At 39.9% G+C, this 22,366-nt stretch overlaps 1 protein-coding gene across 5 annotated transcripts in view; it reads right to left on the reverse strand.

The window, feature by feature from the left end:
* ilrun (inflammation and lipid regulator with UBA-like and NBR1-like domains) overlaps window positions 1-22,366 on the reverse strand; it is a 130,404-nt gene that overhangs the window by 17,356 nt on the left and 90,682 nt on the right. Inside the window, exons 5-6 of one of the 5 annotated variants that reach the window (XR_005463427.1) lie at window positions 12,443-12,586; window positions 8,102-11,104 (exon numbers count right to left, since the gene is read on the reverse strand). The exons of 2 other annotated variants lie outside the window; for them this stretch is intronic. Coding sequence is in view for 2 of the 3 variants with exons in the window: in XM_038819957.1 (XP_038675885.1) it covers window positions 11,069-11,104 (36 nt within the window). In the remaining variant the exon portion in view is untranslated. Of the gene's footprint in view, window positions 1-8,101; window positions 11,105-12,442; window positions 12,587-13,147; window positions 13,172-22,366 lie in introns of those variants that run through there. 2 more of the 5 variants (XM_038819957.1, XM_038819958.1) reach the window with 2 other exon arrangements.

Below are 22,366 nucleotides of genomic sequence, written 5' to 3' on the forward strand. Positions count from 1 at the left end.
AGTGGTGCACCTAACCAGAACCCAAATGAACAGGTTCTTCCCGGAGGTGGAGGATAAATGTGAACAATGCCAGGGAGGCCAGGCCAACCACACAGACATGTTCTGTGCTTGCCCCAGACTTGTAGGGTTCTGGACTGCCTTCTTCGAGGCAATGTCCAAGGTAGTGGGGGTGACGGTGGAGCCCTGCCCAAGAGTGGCAATCTTCGGGTATCAGAACAGCCAGGATTACACATGGGAAAGCAGGCCGACGCTCTTGCTTTTGCTTCCCTAATCGCACGTCGGAGAATCCTGCTCGGCTGGTGATCAGCAGCATCATCAACAGCTGCAGGCTGGCTGGCAGACCTGGCGGACTTTCTGGAGATAAAGTACACCATCCGAGGATCAGAAGAAGGCTTCCTCAAATCATGGGGGCAGGTTGTTGGCTTGTTCCAAGACCTATTTGAGGCCAACAGCGACTGGGGAAAGAATGAGAGACGGGGGAGAGCAGACAGAGATACACAACTATGAAAGTTACAAAGGGAAAGGGGGGGGGGGGGAGGAAGCGTGGAGGAAACGCAGGAGAACCACAGGAAGACGCGTTTTGGGGGGGGGGGGGGGGGGGGGGGGGGGGCTTCCCCCCCAAACACACGAGACCTGCAACAGAAACCACAGAAGGAAGCAGAGAACAGGAGCTCCAGGACAGAATACCCAAAACCAAAGCGGGGGTTGCCAAGGAAGGGGGTGGGAATACCAAGAACGATTGTAAGTACATTGTGAACTGCATAAACTGTAAATATCAGACACAAAGTTTTATTATGTAAAATTGAAAATGGCAAAAACTATTTTTAAAACACAGATGAGCCCATAGAATCCCTACAGTTCAGGAGGCAATTCGGCCCATCAAGTCTGCACCAACTCTCTGAAAGAGCACCATACCCAGACCCACTCCCCTGTCCTATCCCCATAACCCCACCTAATCTGCACATTTGGACTGGAGGAAACCGAGCACCCGGAGGAAACCCACGCAAACACAGGGAGAACACTGGAGCAATCTCCACACAGACTTGAACCCGGGTCCCTGATGCTGAGGCAGCAATGCTAACCATTGTGTCACTCTGCTGCCCTGAAAGTATGCCCATGTTTTAGATTCCCCAACCCAGTGGGAACAATCCCGGGTCCCTGATGCTGAGGCAGCAATGCTAACCATTGTGTCACCGTGCTGCCCTGAAAGTATGCCCATGTTTTAGATTCCCCAACCCAGTGGGAACAATCTCTCAGCATCTACTCTATCAAGTCCCTTCAGGCTCTAACATTTATGTCAATTTGAAAAAAAGCAAGCTTATTTTTAAAATGAGTTTTGCATTATTTTCCGAACTGCCAATCCTTTATAATCTTCAGAAAACAAAGGATATATCCCTTCCACAAAAGAATTGTGGAGTGTGTGGAAATATACAGCGAAGGGTTATTTAAGAATAAGACAGATTTGATCCAAAAAAAACAATCTAAAAATTCTCAACAGCTTCCTTGGTTTAATCAGATCTTAATTTGTACAAAACAAAGTGTCACAATTTCAACAAAAGTCACCTGTCCCAACAGATGATGAGGCCAAATCAGCTCTAAAGAATCTTGAGCAACTGAGCTTCTTCCTACTACCTTGCTATTCTAAACTTCTTGTATCTAATGTACTACGAAGTTTGCATGGATTACTTTAGATAATTCATAACTTTACCAATAAACTCACTCCTCTGTTCAATTTAAATAAATTCTAAAACATTTCATACCCACTTAACAGGCTTTGTCAACTTCTGCTTAGACAGTACAACAATTATAATAACTTGCATTTGAGGGAAACTCTGAGAATCAGAGACAAAACAAGAGTTGAAGAGTCATCTGGCAGGACAGAAGGCTTGTACGGTCGGTTTGAGGGGACTTTTGAAAAAAAGACATGAAAAGATAAAAGCTTTTGGAAAGAGAATTCTAGTTATCGTTAGTTCTAAGAGTTTATTCCATTTGTTCCTTGCATTAGTATGAAAACATTTTAAGTTTATTCTTCCAACACCTTATCATTCTGTAATCATTATAGTTTCTTCTGAGCTGTATTTTTGGGCTCCATCGCAAACTCCTTTCCCTAGCCACCATTACCTCTTAGCAACTGTCTAACTGTCTACGGGTGAATGACACGGTTTGCAACATTGGTGTCATATTTTATGCAGATGAGCTTCAGACCACATATCCGCAGCATCAAGTGTCAATTTCCACCTCTAACACAACTCCAGTCCTGCCTCACTCCATAGGAACATACAAAATAGGCCATTCAGCCCCGAGTCTGTTCTGCCATTTAATCATAGCTGTTGTTGTATCTCAAATCCACCTACCCACATTATCCCAATATGCTTTATTCTCCCTAGTATCTAAAATTCAATCTCTTTGTTGAACATATTTAACATGAGCATCCATAGCCCTCTGGAATAAATTATAACCCTCTCAGTAAAGTAATATCTCGGTCCAAAATGGCCAACCCTTTATTCAAAGATTGTGATGTCTTATTCCAGACTCCCGAACCAGAAGGAACATGTGCACTCCATTTACCCTATCAAGTTCTTTCAAGAATTTCATGTTTCAATCAGATCACCTCTCATTCTTCTAAAATACAGGAACCGTAGACTTTCTACTTAATCTCTCCTCATAGAACAATACCCTCCATCGAAGGAGTCATCCTTCATATCTTTGTTCCAATACACTCCTCACCATCCTCCCATCTTCTACTCCATAACCGTGGTATCAAAACTCTGCTGCAAATGTGTAATTCAGAGTCCCAATTCACCCATTTGCTCACTTAAGTAACGGCTAAACTTTAAGGCGTTCCTTAAAATCTCTCCAATCATAATTTTGGTTGCTCATGTGGTTCGGTGTCAAGTTTTATTTGACAGCGCTTATGTAAAGTGCCTTTAAATGTTTACTATATGAATGGAGCTGTATAAATGCAAGTTATTGCTCCCCAACTGATCAAGTCATTGGAAGTAGAGGCCACAGTAAAGCACATTGCTTGTGGATGGAAAATGGCATATTTGCATTTTGTGGTTTACAATTAACCAAGGTTCCTGAAACAAATTTAGCAACCTGGAGGAGACAACTTGCCAGCTTTAATATTTCGACTGCAGACCTAATTCCAAAAATCAACTGCCAAAGAATTGAGATGTGCCATGTAAAAGCTTTCATGCCTTATATGTCACATTCTAGTGCTTTAGTGATCCTCAAAATGTCATTCCACAATTCAGCAAAAATATATTTTTTAAAATAAATTTAGATTACCCAATTATTTTTTCCAATTAAGGGGCAATTTAGCATGGCCAATCTACCTACTCTGCACATTTTTGGGTTGTGGGGGCAAAACCCACGTAGACACGGGGAGAATGTGCAAACTCCACACGGACAGTGACCCAGAGCCGGGATCGAACCGGGTACCTCAGCGCCGTGTGGCAGCTGTGCTAACCACTAGGCCACCGTACTGCCCTATTCAGCAAAAAGATTAATGTTTTATGGAAGGTAACACTTAAGATGACTTATTGGTGGAAAACAGAATAAAGATTTGGGACAAGAGTTGGTATATTTAATAATTAGGGGATTTATTGTGCTATCCTATGAAGCAGGGTTGTCTGTCTGTGTGTATAACTGATTTAATTAAACTTAAGACAGTTTATCTGCAAGGTTTAGGACATCAAAGTGGAGGTGAAAGGTATGTATTTACAGTAAATATGGCCACGCTGAATTTTCTGCAACAAGCAAGCAATGGGCAGAAATTTACATTCGGAGATAAGAAGGGGTTGGGTTGTTTTCAGTTGTTACAATTTCAAAGGGAAGTAAAAAGGCCTTTACTGCTTGGAGAGGTTTCCTCAATGAACAAGGTAGCGTTATTCAACTTTGTTGGATCCATAAGTGGGGACGATAGGGAAAACATGAAAGATTTTCATATTCTGGGAAGGTTTCAAAGAGGCCAATGGATAATGGTAGTCAGATGAAAGAGGAAAAACAGTTTGAGAGATGTTGAGAGCTATATGTTCGGGGGTAGCCATGTGAGGCCTCCTAGGGTGCCACTGTGTTGAGAAAAGAGCTGAAGCACCCTTACAGCAAAGACCGAAACGTGTTTGTCTTTCAGAAAGCAGTGTTTAGTTTTGAATTTTCACAACAGGGTGGGAGTGAATGAGAGGCTCTGTATCTTTCCTACAGCAGCAGCAGACTTGCCTTGTGATATTACAGGAAATTATAGAAACATCTATAAGGCATCATGTCTGAAGGGTGTTTACTTGAGAATCTGACCAACTAGGAAGTATTGTTGGGCGAATGGTCTGTAAGACTAACTTTAACTCTGCAAATGTAATTTTGAAAGTTTTCTTCTGTTAATAAATGTTTTAATTTAATCTTTAAAATCCCAAACGTGTTACTCGAATTTGTGGCTTCTGAATTCAATAAACCTCTCTTCTCGTGGTCAGGCTATTAAAAAAAATGGAGTTGTGATACTTAGGCCAAGTTTCCCTTTGAGATTTAGTTTGCTTGGCAATTATCATCTGTCAGATCATAACTAATATAGAAAGCATCTGCTGTCTAACTCAGGACCTAGTTACACCAGTGTTAAGTTGCATCTCAAGGTGAATACATACCTCAAGACTAAAATTTCCGATTATCCAACATTAGGTAGACAAAGAAAGAAAGGGGTCAAGGGCTGAGGGGTCAAGGGCTGGCAGAGTGAAAAATAACAAAAAGATTTAGTGGCATAAAAATCAGAACGTGAGGCGAAGCTATGTTAGTTCATGAACAACAGTGCCCAGAGGATCTGTGTAATCCCTTCCCCATATACAAACACGTCAAAAGTGACAGAACATTACCTGTGGTCGAGTCAGAATTTAAAAATTGTAATTTGAGGACTACTGTTGACCAACAGGGACAGTGTGGGACACAAAAGTTGAAGCGACTATAGCCAAAAAAATAAAGTTATAAAAGTCACAGAGGTATTTGCTCTCAATCACTTGCCACTGTATATACAATGGATCTTCATTAAAAGCTTTAGTTTTGAAATTCGAGGGCAGCACGGCGGCGCAGTTGTTAGCACTGCTGTCGCACGGCGCTGAGGACCCAGGTTTGATCTCGGCTCTGGGTCACGGTCCGTGCGGAGTTTGCACATTCTCCCCCATGTTTGCGTGGGTTTCGCCCCCACCAGGGCCGGTTTTAAGCCTATTTGACCAATTTCATCAAATTGGGCCCCGCACCTTAAGGGGGCCCCGCGCCAGCGGCGACAGAGTTACCGTTTGAAGCCTTTTCTGTATTCTAAGAGGAACTATAGGGTAGTTTTTACTTTTGGGGAACGCACCGCATTACCGTCTACAAATCCTTCAGCCCTGCGCCGCCAAATCCTTCCGCCCAGGTAAGTAAGTTTCAAAATTTTAGTATATCAAACATTTAATGTTTTTTTTGGTTAAAGACGAGCATACTACACGAAATATAAACATACATAATTTTTTACTTTTGTAGAGTAGGGGCCCCGCCATCACTTTTCTAATTGGGCCCGCAATTCCTAGCACCGGCCCTGGCCCCCACAACCCAAAGATATGCAGGGCACGCCAAATTGCCCCTTAATTGGAAAAATGAAAAGTTGGGTAAATTTTTTTTTTTTTAATATTGAAATTCAACTGGAATCTCCATTATCCAGCATAGTGTAGACATTTTATCTGTTCTTCCGCCTCCCTGTCATTACCCGCCCACTGCCACTGTCCCAGCCTTCCCAATAGATAATGGAAATTCTGTGATAATTAAGGGACTGTAGATGTTGAATATATGGTGAAGAAATATTCTAGTTGTGGGACTGAAATACTATTCAATTTCATCTATCCCGGTTTATGCGGTTATATCAGAAAGGTGGAACGTGGTTTTAACAGTTGTGTGATGAGTCAATGAGCACACAAAGTGTAATCTCGCAAGAAACCCAATAGATAATTGAAGAATGGATAACAAAGGTTCTCTGGAGCACACTTAATTTTTAACAGTCTAACTTTGCCCAGGAGGTTTCACATCAGAAGAAAAATTCAATGAACCATAACATGGAAATCCAGTTCTTTCCACTTCCCAGATCCTTGACACAGGATAGAGGAAAGAAAAGTGGGAATGTAATTTTTAAATGAATGTCAGGTTCCTTTTATGAGAAGAATGGTCAAATCTGAGTCAGCGTGCTTCACTCATACATTTATTCCAAAAATCATTAACGTCTGCATGCTTGGAGATAACAGAAATTTGTTACCTGTTTATTATAGCAGGTAGACTATGATATAGGGCAGGGGTCTGCAATTTGCAGCTCCAGAACCACATTCAGCTTATTAACATTCATTTGCAGCTCCGAGCTGGCTGGCTTTCATTTTCTTGAAAAGATACTAGAAGTATTATGTTTAGCGAATGTTCCTTACGTTTAGCCAATGTCCACTCAAAGAACTAGAAGGCTTCCCTGTGGGAATCAAAAGTTAATGATAATGATAAATTTTGCAGATTAAAATAGTTTTCTTAACGAAAGCAGCATCATACTTCAAAGAAATTTCTTTGGGTGGTATGTCTAAGCACTGGTAATAGCCAAGTCCTTGGGTGGAAGGATCAGGTTTTTAAGGTTGCGACATCAATGTTTCTGATAAGCTGAAAACAATAAATTAGGAATGCTAAAAATTTGTATCATGAGAATCCATGGGCTGGAAAATTGTCTTTATCCTTAACATTTTAAGCAAAAATTTTGTTTTAAAGATGACTTTACTAACAATTATTTATTAGAATACTTACACTGTTAGAGGAACTACTCTTCAATCAGTTAAGCCAAGATGAACAGTAGCACCTACACTAATCACAAACAAGCGAAGGTGAAACATTAAAAACTGACACATCAAAAATTACATCAGCATTTCTCCATTTTGGCAAAGCGTTAAGGAATGGATTTGAGGCTTTGCAGAAATTGGATTTACTTTTTAATGCTTCAGGGCCTATACCCAGAAAAATTCCTTGGCCCAAAATATATGCAGGTTTTACTTTATGAAAAGAGCCATAAAGTGCAAGAGTAACAAAGCAACAATTTGTGCAGAACATCGATTAAATCACAACTGGAGTTACCTTGTGGGGTTCTAGGCATTCAATTAAGGACAAAAAACATTAAAGTCAGTGATAGCATACCGTGAATTACCAAGAGTAGTGGATTTGAGATGGTAGGACTATTTCCACCGAGGGAAGAGTCAACAAATGTGGGAATTACAAGGATGGTAATTAAGGAATTAAAAATCAGAGAATAGTAAGAAAAGTTGAGAGAAATTTCTTAACCCAGTAGGTTGCTAGGGTGTGGAATGCTGTGTCGCATCTCGACAATTCTTTCATACCTTTACTTTTCCCATTACGACTCCCTTTGTCATATAATGTCACCCATCTTCCACCCTTTTTTTTCTTTTTCCACCTTCCCCCTTTGGCCTACTTAAAACCTATTACATTTCTAACTTTTCTCAGTTCTGAAGAAGGATTATTGACCTGAAAGGTAAAAGCGATTTCTCTCTCCATAGATGTTGCCAGTCCTGCTGAGTATTTCTAGCATTCTCTGTTTTTATTCCCCTCTCCAAAAATTTAGATAATTTAATTAACAGGGCTAAGTCAATCAAATACTTCAATATAACTAACCTTCTGAAATCTCTTCTGCATGGGGAGATTCTTGTAACCAATTTCAGGAACATTGTTAATAGTGTACGATAATAACACATACAATGATAAATACTCATGTTATTCTATTAACAATGAGCAGGGAATAAAATAACTAACATCTCGTGAATTCACATGTGACTCAAAATCAGCCATCATAGATACAACAGTTTCATCACAAAAAATAGATTTTGCATTAAAAATGTTTCTGTACATACCTACTGTACAATACAATTGTAAGGATGTGGTTCACCCTGAACCTAAACTGTATGACACCGTGATAAGACTATAAAATTACTTAAAGCATTCAATTACATTTTGATAATTTTTAAGTCTTTACATCACTACGGAAAAATACTATTTAGTACAAGTAAACAACCTTAAGCTGTATGTAAAATTATTCACACAAGTTAAATAAATTGACATTTCTTTAATTTAAACCATTTCCAAGTGTTTACGTTTGGATCAGTTCAGTGCAGCAATTAGCCATGTACATACATACTTCCAATTTCAAACATTTTCAAAAGTGTACCAGTACAGACATATTCAGTGGATTACACTTGCTTCTATTGATGGTGACTCAAGAATATCAAGCAGTTTAAAGAGTACACAGATATTAAAACCAATTTCAACATTTACTGGAGTTTCTGAGCAGTTTTAATGACAACTTGGGAGTCTATCCTCAGGCATGTACTTTATTGTCCAATTCAACTTTTGACCACTGTAGGATAGGGAGACTAAATTTGCAACTTATTTGTCATGCATATCCTATGCTGTTGCAGAACATCTGGGGGTCTGTATATCCCTTCATATTTGATAGGTTGGTGTGCAAAATAAAAACTTAAAATGCAAATATAGCAATGGTCAATGCTGCAAATAATTTACTAGTCTACAGTTTTTACGATTTTCTGCTGAAAATTGCAGGTTACTCAGGAAGCTCACACAGAGAAATGTTTAATACTAGGTCATGAAAAAATCCAAGACCTAGACATCAAAAAAAGAGAACTGCAGTAAAAGATCAGCAGCATATAGAGAGAAGGGAAAATACAGCATTTGACAACTGGTGCAAAATATTACGGTTTCACCCATTAGGACTTGCAAATGCATAATTCAAAATCTTTATTTGAAACAGTTTCTTCAAATATGCAAAGGCTCAGACCTCCATCTGTCACCACTCACAACTAATACCTAGCATTTTATCACATTTTTAAAAAATCAGCATTTAAACATCACCAATTTTATTGATTCAGTATTTTGGAAAGTTCAAATGGCTTTGCTCCTTATAGGGTTACAGACCAGATTAGTGTAGAAATCTTCCAGATGTATTTGTCTGCAGCATAAATCTTCATTAACAGCTGCCCTCATCCTCAGGCTGCAGATATTCACACCATGTGGAAATCAGTTTGATGCAGTGTTCCAGAAATACCACTAATGCTTACGCCAGTTTGATGTTCCTCAGTACAATGTTTTTGGTCAAGACTTTACAAAGTAGGAAACAAGACCCCAATCACAAGCATTGGATAGAATCAAAATAAAAATAACCTCAGGAACAGTAATTAATCTTAAAGCTGCAGAAACCATTTCACCTTTACTTTCTGTTCACATTCTTACCTCTTCCTATTCAGTTCAGTGTCCTTGTTCCACACCCAAGGCCATTCCTGTTCTAACTGCCCCTGTTCCACCTACCACGTTTTATGTTCAATGCTATATTGCACCAATATGCAGAATTTAAAACGGTTTAGAAATGTGGTGAACAAACTTTGCTTAGTTCCAGAATGAAATGCATTTAGCAAGTACGTGGAATGGTATTCTGTGCTTTCAAATTTGGGAACTGCATCAAATGTCTAATTTGCACATGTCTTTGAGGGGTTTGTTTTTAAAGAGGAAAATACTGGATTTTCTAAATACCAAGCAATACAATGAACAGTGTAGTATCAGCTCGCTACACAATCAGATTTTGTTGTTTTCCTATTATTTTACAATTTCCACCTCACTAGGTTTCTCCCAAACACCACAGTATTTTGAAAGGTAGCTTGTCCCTGGGTCTCAGAAACTATAAAAAGCATAAAGAAACAAACTGGGTGGCTAGTTTTCTTCCTTTTTATCCTGTCAGGGAATCTTTCCTTTCACTTTGTACAGTTTCATGCTTTAGATTGGATCTGGAACACACATTGTGGAGAATTCCAAGTACAAACATGTCCTGCTACTCTTTGAGGCAGAAAATGTCTGAACTAAAACTGCTGTACGATCAATATGCTCATCTAACGTATTATGAACTGGCATCTGCAACAAATACAAAATCACACAATTCTGTTTTATTACTAAGCATCAATGGAATTACTGGCAAAGTACCATTTGCAGGTGAATATCACTGCTTAGCCAGTCCAATGACACAAATTAGCTCCAAAATAGCACATAAGGATGGCAGTTCTAAGACAATATTAAAAATAGTATTGCTAATGTAGGGGAGGGAACATTTGCTACGAATACATAGAACCACTGGCAAAAAAATGCCAACTTTTAGGAAAAATAGATTGGAAAACAGGAGACATTTTTAGGTTAGACAATGGTAGTTGACTGGATGGGTTTTGGACATCTAACAAACTCATATTGGATGTAGGAGACATCAGTTGTTTCAGCACATATAAATGAGTAGTTGACATGTGATTTTGGATGTTTTGATGAACATGAAATCATTCATTTAACAGCTCACCCACACATTGCAAAACTCATTAGTGCACAATATGTTTACAATCAACTGGAGTCTGGAAAAAAAATCCCCAACAAATTGAAAATTTGCCATTTGTTGGTATCAACTGTAATTGAGAATGTGACTTCTAAAATTACACACAAGCTTGATTAGAGACTTTTCAGTGTTAATTTAATAAACTTCATTTATACAGTCTGGAAAAGTCTCCAATTGATTGTGCTGTCATAGACTGCTCCCATTCTAGTGAGTTACACTCATCTTGCACCCAACCCTACTCCACTCATGTGCTCTCCATGTGGTACTCCGCAGGTTACAGAACAAACTCTCACTCGCACAGGAAAAATTCCAACAATTAATATGCTTTGAACAAACGAATACAAAATAATTTTTTTTTTTTTACCTTTTGCTTAAACTACAGTCGTTCAGTAGGCAAAATAATTTGAACATGGCTTTGTGTTTAACTACATAATTATTCTGACAATGTCATCTAAAAAATCCATTGTTTTTTTAAACAATTACAGCACTCTTTAATTTAGCATTCACACATGCATACATTGTTTTGAAACCAGCCATCATTTTTCAGTGTTGGGTCAAAGGGGGGATGGGGCCATAGCAAAATTGCAGAGTGACACCAAGACCCACAGAGGCTGCTGGACAATGGCAATACCCGTTTTAAGACTGACCAAAAGGATAAGGGCCATGGAAACCCTGAAAAGAAAAAAAGAAGAGTGAAAATGTTTTCCTTAGCAACAGAAACAGAATTTCATGGGAGTAGTGTGTTAGTATCTATTTCCACTTAAAAGTAGGGCTGTAACGAAGCCTCAAGTATTGACATGACTTTACACATTGGTTTGAAAGCAATATATCAATCTACCAAGCTCTTATTTCGACTTCCATTTCTGCCCTCGTTATTCCTCATCCTTCCTCTTTCTCCATCTCTCCACTTCTATTCATAACAACATGAACAGAAGACAGAAGAAGCCAACTGAAAAAATGTTGAAATCTCAGCTAAGTGGTGGATTCAGTTCAAGTGCCAGATTCAAGTGACCTGAAACATTTTTTTTCTAGGGCCAATTTTGGCAGGCTCAGTCACAGAAGTTGAGTGGCATGGAGTTTTCTTCCATTGTCTGGTGAGTTGAGGTTCCTACCGAACAACATCGGGATAGAAGATAAATGACTTAATTGTCCAAAACAGTCTCAAATGTCTTAATCGTGAATTCAAAAGCTGATGCTCAAAAATGTTTTAAAAGGCTTCGTTACTGCTCTAGCCTGGTATAATTACTGCTTATCCATGCAACCTTCTACTACCCATTGAGTCAGAAAAGTAAGGCTCTGAACGACATAACGAAAGTCAACCACTTTATTTCCATCACAACAGGAAGTTAGAACAGCCTCGTAGGCTGAAAGGGAAAGAATTATGAAGGGAATTGCAGGCAAATGGCACATAATACAAGCTTGTTAGAGCTCCATAGCACTGCAAGCCAGAGTTATGTTTTTTATAAGGTGAAGCTCCATTCTCAACTGTGCCATCATGAACAGTAGACACTGATTTCCTCACAGAGTGAGTCAACATAAAAATCAAGTGTCAATTGACTTGCGCCACTTTAACATGTCATCTGGTAAATAACTATACAGCATGATTGAAGAAGGCCAGAGAGATGGTTCACAATCCATCCCCGATGCAATGTAAAATAGTTTTAAAGGAATTATTGGGGGCATGGGGCTACAAGAGGATAACAGTTATCAACTGCCAGGTGTAAATTTAAGTCTGAACTCAACCATCTAATCTGGACCAGAAGAAAAACTAATGGTGCTACACCAGCCACGAGAGTGAATTTTTATGATCCAAATTCACATTCCTATACATATCTTAAGTCGTCTTGACAACATTCACTCCTCAATGTCAAATAATAAACATACCACTAGCAACTCAAAGAAGTTCTCTCTCTAAAGGTGCTTTAAATTTACTACAACAGAAATATGGCTGGCAGAGATACAAGGCAGCAACTTATGAGTTACTCTGAAAACTTCTGAAGCTTCACTCACTGGTTTATGACATTAGAAACCCTCCGTTTGAGTTCTGCCTTGTATCTTGCTGCCAGTCATCCACCACCCCATAGAACTGAGGCCATTCCAACTTCCTATTTGGATGTGGTGGCATTTGTGTAATCAACATTTCTCTGTGGCATTCTGTAAAGTCAAGCACACACAAAATTATGATTCAAAGACGCAAATGAAAAAATTAAAATTTCTATAAAAATGTCACCTTAAAAAATTCACAGAAATGAGTGCTGGACTAGGAATTTCAAAATCCCAACAATTAAAGTATTTGATTTTATACAGTTGACCCTCACAGGTACCTACTAAATCCAGTTGTACTCATAACTCCGGCAGCCAAAGCCATCAGCCACACAATGCAAATTATCAGCCACATTAACCCTTTTCCAAACTCAACTGCAACATTTCTATCAATATGGTTCATAGTTCTTTGGAGATCACTCAAAAAATCTAATATTTTGTATTGAGTTTGAAGACAAGGGGTGGAGAAAGTCAACAATCCATCAAGAAGTGAATTGTGCTGAACATCCTTCAAAGTAAAATATGTGATTCAGAATTATAATCTTTATTGCCTAACTGAAGAAAAAGAAATCCTCAAAATAATGGGACTCCCATCTTACCCAAGATCAAGTGTCTTTGGAAGCCTCCATCTCCTCAAAAACTCAAAAATGCTGTTGCCTCCCATCACCACAGAATATATGCTTCATGTCACATATTCTGAAAACAGAAGGAAAAGCAGCAATATTGAGCTGCAATGCCCCAAAGTGTGCAAAAGCACAGCAATAAGCTTACCCTCAGAATTATCTGAGTGCTTTCACAGTCTGTATTTACATAGGAGCAGAGAGAAGTATTCAATAGTGCTTTCAAAATAGTATTATGCACTCTATTTCTCTCACATCCTCTTAGCAAAGCAATTCAATAAAATAAGTCTCATGCTTCTATCCTACCAATGCACATGAACTCTTGAGAAAACAGCCAACTGAATCGGTTATACATAGGAAATAAATTTCAGACAATTGTAGCTTTAAGACATTGCTCCTGAAGATGGCAGTTTACAGAATTCCCTGAACAAAAGAACTGCTTGCAATTGTTCACTTAATTCAGCAATTCTTCATGAACATCATCATAGCTAACTCCAACAACTACAAGTTGTTATAGAGCTTTGCACTTTGCAATATACGCATACCATTGATCCAAATCCCCTTCCAAGAAGTCACAAATTTTGTATTATTTAGATGAAGATCAAACACGAACATGATCAATTCCTCGGTACCAGCACATAACCAATAACTTAGCAAAGATCACAAACATTAGCGCAGAATGAATTAATCAGTCAGTTGTCTTTAAAGAAAAGGACCCCCTTAGCTTAATTAATAGAGGTGTGTGTAATTCAGCCATGCAGGCTAGACAGAGGAGGAGAGTTTTGATTTGTAGTCTGTGCAGTTAGCCAACTTTAGCCTTGGTAACAAGGTGGGTAAAGGCTTTAAATGGAAAGAGAGAAATCAAGAGATTCACACCCCATAAGCACCTAACGGCTCCTTCTGGAAAATACTTGAGCGAGGAGAGGATTAGGTTGAGTTTCAACGTTGCTATAGTTCAATAGCCTGCCAACCAGGCTTCAAGATAAATGGGGGAAACAGGCAGACTCATCACCAAAACACCACCAGTCGCCTGTGAAAAAGTCTGGGCGATAAATTCAAGGTAGGTCACCCTCATTCCATACATCAAGGCTCCTTCAGTTCAGGTATGGACAGCTGTAGGTGCAGGGAGCAGAAAAAGAACGTACAGTTTAATTGGAGGAACAGCAAGTCAGCGTGCTAAACAGAATCTGTGAGGAGCTGCTCCTCCAATCACAGGTTCTCGTTCTCCCAGTCTTGATGCTTTTCCAGAGACAGAAGCTATGACTGGAGGAGCAGCAATGGTGGGAGGTAGGAAACCAGTTATTGGAGAAGATGAGAGCAATTATATTAAGCAATGGCCCACTCGACACAAATATTCTTCAGGATGGGGAGGACCAGTTCAAGATGAACTTTCGACATCCTCTGGGTGTGGGACATTGCCTGAGGAATAAAAACAAACAAAAGAAAAAGGATGGAGGCAATCTGAAAAGCCAGAAATAAAGCCAGGAGCAAGCCTAAAGCACCTGGATGAATCAAGTACAGGGGCTGCAGCCAGAGGAGAGAAGGTCCATGATATTTTAATTTTGTGTGGTGGTGGGTACTGGGGAAGCAATGAGAAGCGAGAAGAGAACCATGCAGATTCAGCTGATCTTTTACTAATTCATTTAAACTGCTTATATGCTGGTCTGTTTTATTTCTTTGCAGATAGTCGGAATTTTAGAAAAACCTGATCCTAGCTTATTATAGCAAACTGGGAACTGTATTTTGGCAATTAACATATTTGGTTATAATGGCAACTTCAAATTTCAATCAAAACTGCTGTTACCTACTTTACCATGTTTTCTGTGCTTTGGTTCTGTTTGAAACACTATTGTACGAGCCATGTGTTACCAAATAAAGCTGTTATTTTGTAAAATAGATTTTTAATTGAGCATCGAGGCAGGTCAGTTTTGATCCGATAAATCCCTGCTTTGAGATTGGATACGCTGCTAAGAATATTTCCGCTTGGTATTTGTGCTATCTTGGCCCCTGCTCCAACTATAATGGTCACGGTTGACACATGAGGAATGCCCCCTTAGGTGAAGTACAACAGCACTACTGTCATCCATAGAGATTGGAACAACCAGATGGGCAACGGTAGCGTAGATGACAAATTCATAGAATGTTTTTGGGATAATATCTTAGTCAGCACGTTCTGGTGCCAACCAAGGAGCAGGCTATAATGATCTCATAATAGGTAGCAGTGATCAAAATATGATTGAATTTTATACTCAGTCTGAGGGAGAGAAGAGCGGGACCATGACTTTTAAACTTAAATAAGGACAATTACAAGTGCATGGAAGCAGAGACAGCTAAAGTAAACTGGGAATTTAGGTCACGGTCAATAGGGATGCAGTGATGGGTGGCACGGTGACGCAGTGGTTAGCACTGCGCCAACGACTGGGTTCGATCCTGGCCCCAGGACACTGCCCGTGTCAAGTTTGCACATTCTCCCCACGTCTGCGTGGGTCTCGCCCCATAACCCAAAGATGTGCAGGGTAGATGGACTGGCCACGCTAAATTGCCCCTTAATTGGAAAAATTAGAAAAATATAGAGATGCAGTGGCAGACATTTATGGGGACATTTCAGAATAGATACATTCCAACAAAAAATAAAAATTTCAAGGGAAGGAAACTGGTATTGAGCAAACTGTTGCATCTGTGGGCTGACAAGTCTCCTGGTCTGGATGTACTTCACCCTAAGGTTTTAAAATAAATGGCTGATGAAATAGTTGATGCTTTGATTTTAATTTTCCAAAATTCCCTAGATTTGGCGAAGGTTCTATTAGATTGGATGATAATAAATGTAACTCTTTTAGTCAAAAAAAAGAGGGAGACAGAAAACAGGAAACTACAAGCTAGTTAGCCCAATATCTGTCATAGAAGTCATTATTAAACATGTTACAGGAGGGCACTTGGAAAACTTCAAGGCCATCAGGCAGAGTCAGCATGATTTTGTGAAAGGTAAATAATGTTTAACCAATTTTTTGGAGCTCCCTAAAGAAATAACAGGTTCTGTATTTAAAGGGGAACCAGTGGTTGTACTGTACTTAGATTTTCAGAAAACATTTGATTAAGTGCCTGATCAAAGATTACTGCAGAAAATAAAAGTTGATGGTGTATGGGGAGACATATTGACAAGAGCAGCACACGTGGCTAACACTGTGGTTTCACAGCACCAAGGTCCCAGGTTCGATTCCCCGCTGGGTCACTGTCTGTGCAGAGTCTGCACGTTCTCCCCGTGTCTGCGTGGGTTTCCTCCGGGTGCTCCGCTTTCCTCCCCCAGTCCAAAGACGTGCAGGTTAGGTGGATTGGCCATGCTAAATTGCCCTTAGTGTTCCCAAACAAAAAGGTTAGGAGGGGTTATTGGGTTATGGGGACAGGATGGAAGCAAGGCCTTAAGTAGGTCAGTGCGAGGGCAGCACGGTGGCCTAGTGGTTAGCACAACCACCGCACGGCGCTGAGGTCCCAGGTTCGATCCCGGCTCTGGGTCACTGTCCGTGTGGAGTTTGCACATTCTCCCCGTGTCTGCGTGGGTTTCGCCCCCACAACCCAAAAATGTGCAGGCTAGGTGGATTGGCCACACTAAATTGCCCCTTAATTGGAAAAAATAATTGGGTAATCTAAATTTTTTTTTAAAAGTAGATCGGTGCAGACTCGATGGGCTGAATGGCCTCCTTCTGCACTGTATGATCTAAGTAGAGAAGATTGGCTTGCTAATTGGAAACAGTAGGTATAAACCGGTCATTTTCTGATGGGCAGGGTGTGACGGGTGGTGTGTCACAGGGATCGGGGCTGGGGCCTCAGCTCTTTACTATTTATATAGATTATTTGGATGAAAGGACCAACGGTATGGTTGGTATATTTGCTGATGACACAAAGATAGGGAGGAAAGAAAGTTGTGGAGAGAATACAAGGAGGTTACAGAAGGCTATAGATAGGTTAGCTGAGTGGGTAAAGATCTGGAAAATGGAGTATAATGTGGGAAAATTTGAGGTTGCCTATTTCGACAGGAGAGATTAAGAAAAAGAGGCATATTGTATCGACGGCGAGATGGCAATGTTCCGAGATGCAGAGGTATTGGGTGGTTGGTATGCAAGTGCAGCAAGTAATTAGCAAAACTAATAGAATGTTACTGTTTATTGCAAGGGGACTTGAATTCAAGAGTAGGGAGCTTACTTCAGTTATACAGGGCATTGGTGGGACCACATCTGGAGTACTGTGTATAGTATTGGTCTGCTTATTTAATTTAAGTGCATTAGATACAGTTTAGAGAAGGTTACTAGATTAATACCTCAAATAGGCAGTTTGTATAATGAGGAAAGGCTGGCCAGGGTAGTCTTTTATCTGCTTGTGTTTCGAAGCGCAAGAGGCAACTTTAGTGAAATATACAAGATCCTGAGGGGACTTGATAGAGTAGATGTGAAAAGGATGTTTATTCTTGTGGGATAATTTAGAACTGTTTCAAAATAAGCCATTTGGAACCGAGATGAGAATTGTGACATGTTGGGATTCTGTTCCTCAAAAAGTTGGTTGAGGCAGAGTCCATGAATATCTTTACGGCAGAGGTAGATAAATGCTTGATAAGCAAGGGGGCAAAAGCTTATCGGGAGTAGGCAGAATGTGAAGTTGAGGTTAAAAGCAGATCAGCCATGGTCATATTTAACGGTTGGGCAGAATCAAGGTGCCAAGTTCTGATTCTCATTCATGCTCTTGCATACATATTAATGATATCACAACTGCCTGTGGCAAGCTACCACCAAAATGTCAGTTTACCTACCAAAGTAACAGAATTACAGCTTTAAGCTAAATAAAAATGAGAACAGCTTATTCAACATGAAGAGGAAAAAATGTATTTATACACCACTTTTCATGTACTCAACACAATTTGTATTTCACAATTTGTGTCACAATCAATGGATTACTTTTGAAGTATAGTCACTACCTTGTAGGCAAACACAGCAGCTGATTTACACGTAGCAATTTCCCACAAATACCAAGTGAATGAATAAGATAACCTACCCTGGATGTCATTGGTTGACAGAAAATAGTGGCCCAGGCACTGGAAGAATCTATATCTTGGGGCCTTTATAACCACCCCCCACCCCCCCAAACAGTCAAACGGGACGTTGGGCTCAATGTTTATCTGTAATGCAGAATCTGCAACATTGCAGAATTTCCTCAGTTCTGTAGTTGCAACAGGTGCTTTTGAAATAATATGGGTAGCTCACGGGCACCTCCAAGGCACCTTGGGCCTTTATCAGTGTATCAACAAATACTCCAGAGACTAATAAACAGCCTCAATTTTTTGCTTAATCTTCTTTGACTTGACAGGAATTGGGAGCTCCATTTCTTCCTGATTTCTTATCAGAAGAGTATAAGTGAGAGAAAAAGTTGCTTATCCTATCAGAAAATTAGATATGCCTTTAATGAACCAGATATTAAATAAAATTGACGGAACATTTCCAGGGCGAGCAATGCTTTCCATTTGTAAGCCTCATCACTAAATGAAGCTTTGTGGGGACCTGAATTTGTTGGAACTCAGAAGCTACACATTTTTAAAAAATTGTCACGGGATGTGGGTGTTGCAGGCTGTGCCAACATCCCTAATTGCCCTTGAAGGAACAGTTAAGAGTCAACCACATTGCTGCAGATCCGGAGTCATATAGAGGCCAGACCAGGTTTGGATGCCGTATTTCCTTCCCTAAAAGGACATTAGTGAACGAGATGAGTTTTACAACAATCAACAACATTGCCATCATTAGGCTTTTTTTTTAATTCCAGATTTTTATTGAATTCAAATTTGATCCTGGGACCCCAGAACATTATTCTGTCTCTGACAATACCACTAGACTACCCAATGAGACAGGAATTTGGTATTTAAACTTTGAACCCAAGGGCAATGGCTCACTCTATAAACAAGTAATTAACACTAAGCAATAGGTCAGAAAAGTTCTGGCTTCAATTCTTATTAGTTTAGCTCGACAGAGATCAGCTAACCTAAGGTCTGAGGAAGGTCTTAGCATTCCTGGACATTTTTTTGGGGTGGGTGGTGGGGTGGCATGGGGAGAGAACAAAGGGAAAAAAGAGATCATCCTGTGTTCCCAGTCTTGGTTGCTGTCCAGTTACCCTATTGGCAAATGTCGCCATATGGATATAGCATAGATTGCTGTTTGGCCAAGGTGCACTTCCCCAATCACTGACATCTTCATAGTCTCGGTTTACATATAAAATTGCCACTTCTATGAGCCACCACTGAACTATATACCCACACATCACCATCTGCAAGACAAAAGAAAAGTTGCACCTTTCTTTTGAAGTGAACTAGAACCAAGCACTTTACCATTCATCTCACCCTAAGAAACAAAATATTTCAAACTTTGAAACTGACGTAATTACAACAGTGTCTCACCACAACTAGCTGCTGTTAAAAATCGCTGCTTCCATTCATTCAAAGCTCTGATTGGTGGTTAAAAATTCTTGAGAGAAATGAAAGAACAAACTTATTTACTTCCCTTTAAAAGCTTATACGTCATACAAACTTTAGGTGATTATCACAAAAGACAAGGACCAGATTTTTCTGTCAATAAGGCTACCAGTGCTCACTGTTATTTATGTGTAAACGTTATAGCAACTTCAGAGGTAAAGTAGATGCATTATTAAATGCCAATATCCAAAATTAATTGTCTGAGTTGTGTCACTCTTGCCATTTGTTTTGCAAAAAAAAAAAGCAGCATTGTGTCTACCCGATCATTGGCATACATTAAACATCAGGAAGTTGGGCAGCACAGTGGCGAGCGCTGTTGCCTCACAGCACCAGAGGCCCAGGTTAGATTCCGACCTCGGGTGACTGTGTTTGTGGAGTTTGCACATTCTCTCAGTGTCTGCGTGGGTTTTTCTCCGGGTTCTGCGGTTTCCTCCCACTGTCCAAAGATGTGCAGGTTAGGTGGATTGGCCATGTTCAAGTGTCCAAAGTTTAGGTGGTGTTACAGGATAGGGCATGATTGGGTCGGTGTAAGGTTGGCTTTTAAATGGTTGGTGCAGGCTAGATAGGCCGAATACCCTCTTCTGCACAGTAGTGATTCTACAATTAAGTTGCTGCATTTGTGTGGTAGATACAAACTAAACCCACCACAAAGTTAAGTCTCATTTCAAGAACAAGCATTCTGAACAATGTGATACATGCAAACCACTGTCAATCAACCTCTCTAGCATGGAAAATTAACTATTACAAGTGTAAAGTCGCATTCCTTAATTATGACTCAAGATTTTTGTCAAATTTGAACTTTCTTTGTGCCTCCTTTTCTGTCCCACTCTAACCCGTCTTCCCCTCTTAGTTTATCTTTCTGCACAGTTCAATCAATAATTATTCTGTCTTTCTATACTTTATCCTTCTATCCAATTGGTTAAGGAGATACACAGTGGGTTGCCCTGTTCGTTCTGATGCCAGATGCCATTTTCCTCATAGCGCTGTTAACACCTCAGCAACATGATTTATTTTCAAGCTGAAAGGTGCAGAGGTGTTTAATGCCAGACATATTAGGTGTCCAACTCTGGCAAAATGTGGCCAAATAATTTGCAAAGAGTGCTGGACACTTGAACTTATCTACACTCCCATTGCCGAGAACAAACACTTCAGAGCAATGTAGCATAAATCAGATGCAAGGAACAGTGGTGACCAACATTCACCAATAATGTGCCTTAATTTGAAATTTATAAGAGTACTCCGCCTACACTTCTACTTCGCTGACAACTTCAGGGTTTTAGAAGTCAGAAATTAGTTATAATATTTAATATATAGAGATTTTTTGTGAATGGATAACTCCCCAATAAGTACTGAATGGAAACTCTCCAGCACATTTAGTTTCCTTCACATCAAAATATTTTTTTAAACTGTTCAACATTATGAATATATGGCACTATTCTTACCCTAAATTGTGACAACTTGCATTTATATAGTGATCTTAACAGAGAAAAAGTTCTAAAGGCACTTCACAGAAGCATAGTCAGTCAAGAATAGGCATACGAGGAGGAGATAATAAAGAGGGAAACTGCAAAATTGGTCAAAGAACTAGGTCTTAAGAAGCATCGAAGAGATAGAAGTGAATTGGCAGAGAGGTTTATGGAGAGAATTTTGCAGCTTAAGCCCTGGATGGCTCATGGCAAGTCTGTCAATAATTGGATGATGGAGTGGAAGTTACACAAAAGGTCAGCTCTGTTGGTGGCTTAGGAGAGATTGGTAGCAAGGGAATTGGGTTTATGCTCGGTTGTGGGTGGGAGTGGCAGCGTTGAGCAACAATGGTTCAGACTTCCCAATGTTTAACTGAAAGAAATTGTGACTCATCTATTTTAAACTGACTGTACAGTGTATTTTTTGATGTATCCCATCTATTGATACTGCAACACTGAGTATTTACTGCACTGGCCAACTCTGGCAACTGAAACGAGGTAGACACTGGGCAGGATTCTCCACTTCCCCAACAGCGTGTTTTTGGTAGCATGCCGTTCACTGGGGGCATGAGATTCTCTGACTATGACCAGATAGATTAAATGCAATTGGGTGATGGCAGTCTAATTCAACTGAATAACAGAGGGGAGGCAAGTTCAGCCATGTCAAAGGCTGTGGAGTGGTCAATATATCATGAAGTGTAGCATCATCAATTACAGCGGATATAATTTTCGACTTGATTCTACCCACTTCAGTGTAGCACATGGTACAAATCTGATCTGAGATTCAAACTGTGAATTATGGGAAAGTGGGAGCGTTTTTGGAGGTGATTATGACAGTCTTAAATGGAAGGGAGACAGAACCTGAGGAGAAGAAAACATTTGTAACGTCAATGATTGAGAGATCAGCAATTTAGTTGCAATATAGCCCAGAGAGGAGGATGCTTCCAATATGAGCTCAGAGAGATAGGAGAGATAAATAATAGTTCAGAGCTCGAGGAGGAAGAACATGTGTAACTATGAATATGGTTAGGAGAGTTTATGCAGAGGGAACTATTAAGGGAGGAGAAAAAGACAGTGTACACAGGGGACGTGAAGTTGAGATGGAATTTGAAATCACCAAGGATAAGGAGGCACTCTGTATGGAGTCTATGGGGGTAAAGGAACGGGGCTATATTGATGAGAAACTTAGGTGGGTGAGACAAACAATAATTTTTTAAAAAGAAGAAATAAGCATGTTGTAAAAAGGCAAATGCTCAAAAGGAGGTGCTACCAGGAGGAGTGGAAGTAGTTCGGTCAATTACAT

Source organism: Scyliorhinus canicula, chromosome 15, assembly GCF_902713615.1.
Source record: "Scyliorhinus canicula chromosome 15, sScyCan1.1, whole genome shotgun sequence".
Classification (NCBI taxonomy): domain Eukaryota; kingdom Metazoa; phylum Chordata; class Chondrichthyes; order Carcharhiniformes; family Scyliorhinidae; genus Scyliorhinus; species Scyliorhinus canicula.